This window comes from Papaver somniferum, unplaced genomic scaffold (genome assembly GCF_003573695.1).
Source record: "Papaver somniferum cultivar HN1 unplaced genomic scaffold, ASM357369v1 unplaced-scaffold_84, whole genome shotgun sequence".
Classification (NCBI taxonomy): domain Eukaryota; kingdom Viridiplantae; phylum Streptophyta; class Magnoliopsida; order Ranunculales; family Papaveraceae; genus Papaver; species Papaver somniferum.
The window spans coordinates 82,084-84,865 of record NW_020651415.1 but is presented as its reverse complement, the minus strand read 5'-3'; the positions used below and the strand labels follow the sequence as shown (position 1 = coordinate 84,865).

Sequence of the window (2,782 nt, the reverse complement as noted above, 5' to 3'; positions counted from 1 at the left end):
AATGCTAAAGTACAAATAGCTGAGAAACAAACAAATACTAGTTGGCATTCCCACTTAAAAACAAACAAAGCAAACACTACTTGGCATTCCCACATAAAAACAAACAAAGCAAACACTAGTTGGCATTCCCACTTAAAAACAAACAAAGCAAACACTACTTGGCATTCCCACCTAAAAACAAACAAAGCAAACACTAGTTGGAATTCCCACTTTACATAACTGCCAATGCCACTGCCAGTCTGCCACAGAGTAGGAACAACCTTATTCAACAACGTAACAGATATGCGACTTCACACAACTTAAAACCAAATGAACAAACAAACAAGCTTTATTAAAGAGCATGCTGGGCGCTCTCGTACCTGTAGTTGTAGGCATTGCGGCCCTTAAATATGCCATCATTCTTGTAGTATACTTTTACTGTTCCATTTGTTAAGACGTCACGCTGAGTGTACGAAAAGGGTATGTCGCATGAAGCCCGTGTCGCCATCAGACTCACCTTCACGCTACTCATAGGAGGCACAGTAACTGTATACTCAGACCCCATTTCAAGTTCATCTTCATTTCTTTCTCCCCATTCATACGAACTTTTAAACTCGTAGGATGTCTCAACCTTGCCCTCCGCTATTTCTGGGACACCTACGCTTAAACTCACCTTGACACCCAGTGTGAACGATACGCTTGCTGTCCATTCCCTAGTATACCTTTCTGTATGTTTGAGATTCAATTTAACCGTGTCGGAACCTTCTCCCTTTTTGTTCCTAGCCTCTTCATTCGCAAGCGCAATAACATGCTCGTCGTAAATCCTTGCATCAGTAAGGTCATAAATGACGTTGTCGATAGTTCTTGATAAAACAGGCTCCTCAATGACAATGGGGGCATACGCGTCGACATAGGTCAAGAGAGTGGCGAGGCAGTTGGTCTTGCTATTCGCCGTTCGTCTTGCACATAAATTATTGTTTGCCAAACTTCGCAGAGCAATAGTTTTGTCGTCAAGTTTGGTAGGTATAAATACAGTGTTGATGTGGTGGTCCATCGTGGGATTCTCATATGCCCATACCCACCACGTATCATTGTCAAGCTTCCAATAATTGCCATATTTGACACTCTTCAGGCAGACGCCTCCGTCACGACTTGGAAACACCTCATATTCAAAATCTGGAGAATTAGCTACTTCATAATTATAATCCATATACCCGTCTGAAAAAGCCTTGAGGTGCATTCCATTGTCGCCCTTGATTCTGATAATGTCGGGAAACATCACGATTGATTGCCAGTCAATGATGGTAAACAGATCGCGCTGGTCAGTGAGTTGCGAGTTGCTAATTAAATTTAAGCAACCATTGGTCTGGTTGGTGCCCATAAAGAAGGAAACATAGTAGCTGGTGTGGACATGGAGGAGCCGGACGATCTTGTTGCTGTTGGAATTCAAGTAAACCGGCTGGAAGAGCGTGCAAGACTGGCTAGATCGATTCTCGTCAGGTTTGACGGACGTGGCAGTGATCCATCCGTTGGGGCCCCCCATGTTTGCCCAGAAGCGGTCATTTAGTTTGGATCGGATGTGTACCAGTCCATTTTCAGTGGTAGCTGGCACTACCTCAAATCTGGTCTCAAGCCCGAAACTGTAATCTCCATCAAATCGGAGGGAATCAGCTGCAGTTGGATTAACCTTTTCTAAGTGCAGGTATTTGTGGTTGAAGTTGGATTGGATTATGATAAACTTGGGAAGTCGTTGTGCCATGACAGATGGATGGATAGATAGGGGCTTCGTTTCCAAGATAAATATAGATTTCTTTCTTGTTTGCTTTCTTTGTTGTTTTTGTTTTTCTTTCTCAAGGATGCTACCTCCTTAAATATCATGTTCCGGTTGATCCTTACTGTTTATTTATTGAATCAACTATAATGACTCATTAAGAAGAAGATCCACGAATCCTGCCTGACTTAACGACTAATATTATTAATTTACTCTGTACATTTTTTTGAAGCATTTATTTACTCTGTACTTGCTATTCAAAATTAGGATTAACTAGATTATGTGTGAATTCTTCTACAAAAAATATATCATATATAACTAGTTGGAACCTGTACGGCGTCTTGAGATTGAAGAAACATTAGACTGGTGATGTATAATGTCCTCAAGCGCCCACTTGTTTTGTTTTATTTTATGCTTATCAGAGGGAAGGTTAAATTTCTGTATAACTTGGCTGCAATTAATTTTGTTGTCTGGAATTAATTTTTGTTAATTTGTTAAGTTGTCTAATCCAACCTAGACAAGTGGTGAATGAAATGAATAACAAATCTTGATTGGAAGGATCAAAGATGAAAGTGATGATGATACATGCAATCACTATGTATACAGACAGAAGACAAAGCCGTACAACATACAGGTCGGCACCGACGAACTAACGTGCGCAATAGAAGCAAGGGAAACAGAGCTATTGTAGTCACAGCCACTACACCAGATCTAGGTTTTTGTAACAATAGGTTTCCTAACTGATTATTCTTTTTGTAACTCAAATTGATTATAAAACGTTACAAAATTGATCAATAGTTACCATAATTACGATATTAACTCGCGGAAACTAAATAACTATTTCAAAGTGTGAGATCATTTACATACATATCTAACGGACTTTGCTCTGAGTTTAAATTTTAAAGACCGAAAACTTGAACGGGAAACTTACTCAGCATTGATCAATCTTCCCAAATGGATCTTGGTGCAGCGGTAGATAACAATCCAGATAGAGCATAGCAGTAGTTTCTTATCCAAAGTGCATGGGTCTCT

General features: G+C 40.0%; 1 protein-coding gene across 1 annotated transcript; it reads right to left on the bottom strand.

The window, feature by feature from the left end:
• Nucleotides 1–331: 331 nt before the first annotated feature.
• On the bottom strand, nucleotides 332–1,738 carry LOC113345869. Its single transcript, XM_026589526.1, has one exon. The coding sequence runs from the start codon at nucleotides 1,736–1,738 to the stop codon at nucleotides 332–334; it is 1,407 nt and encodes a 468-aa protein (XP_026445311.1).
• Nucleotides 1,739–2,782: the final 1,044 nt, after the last annotated feature.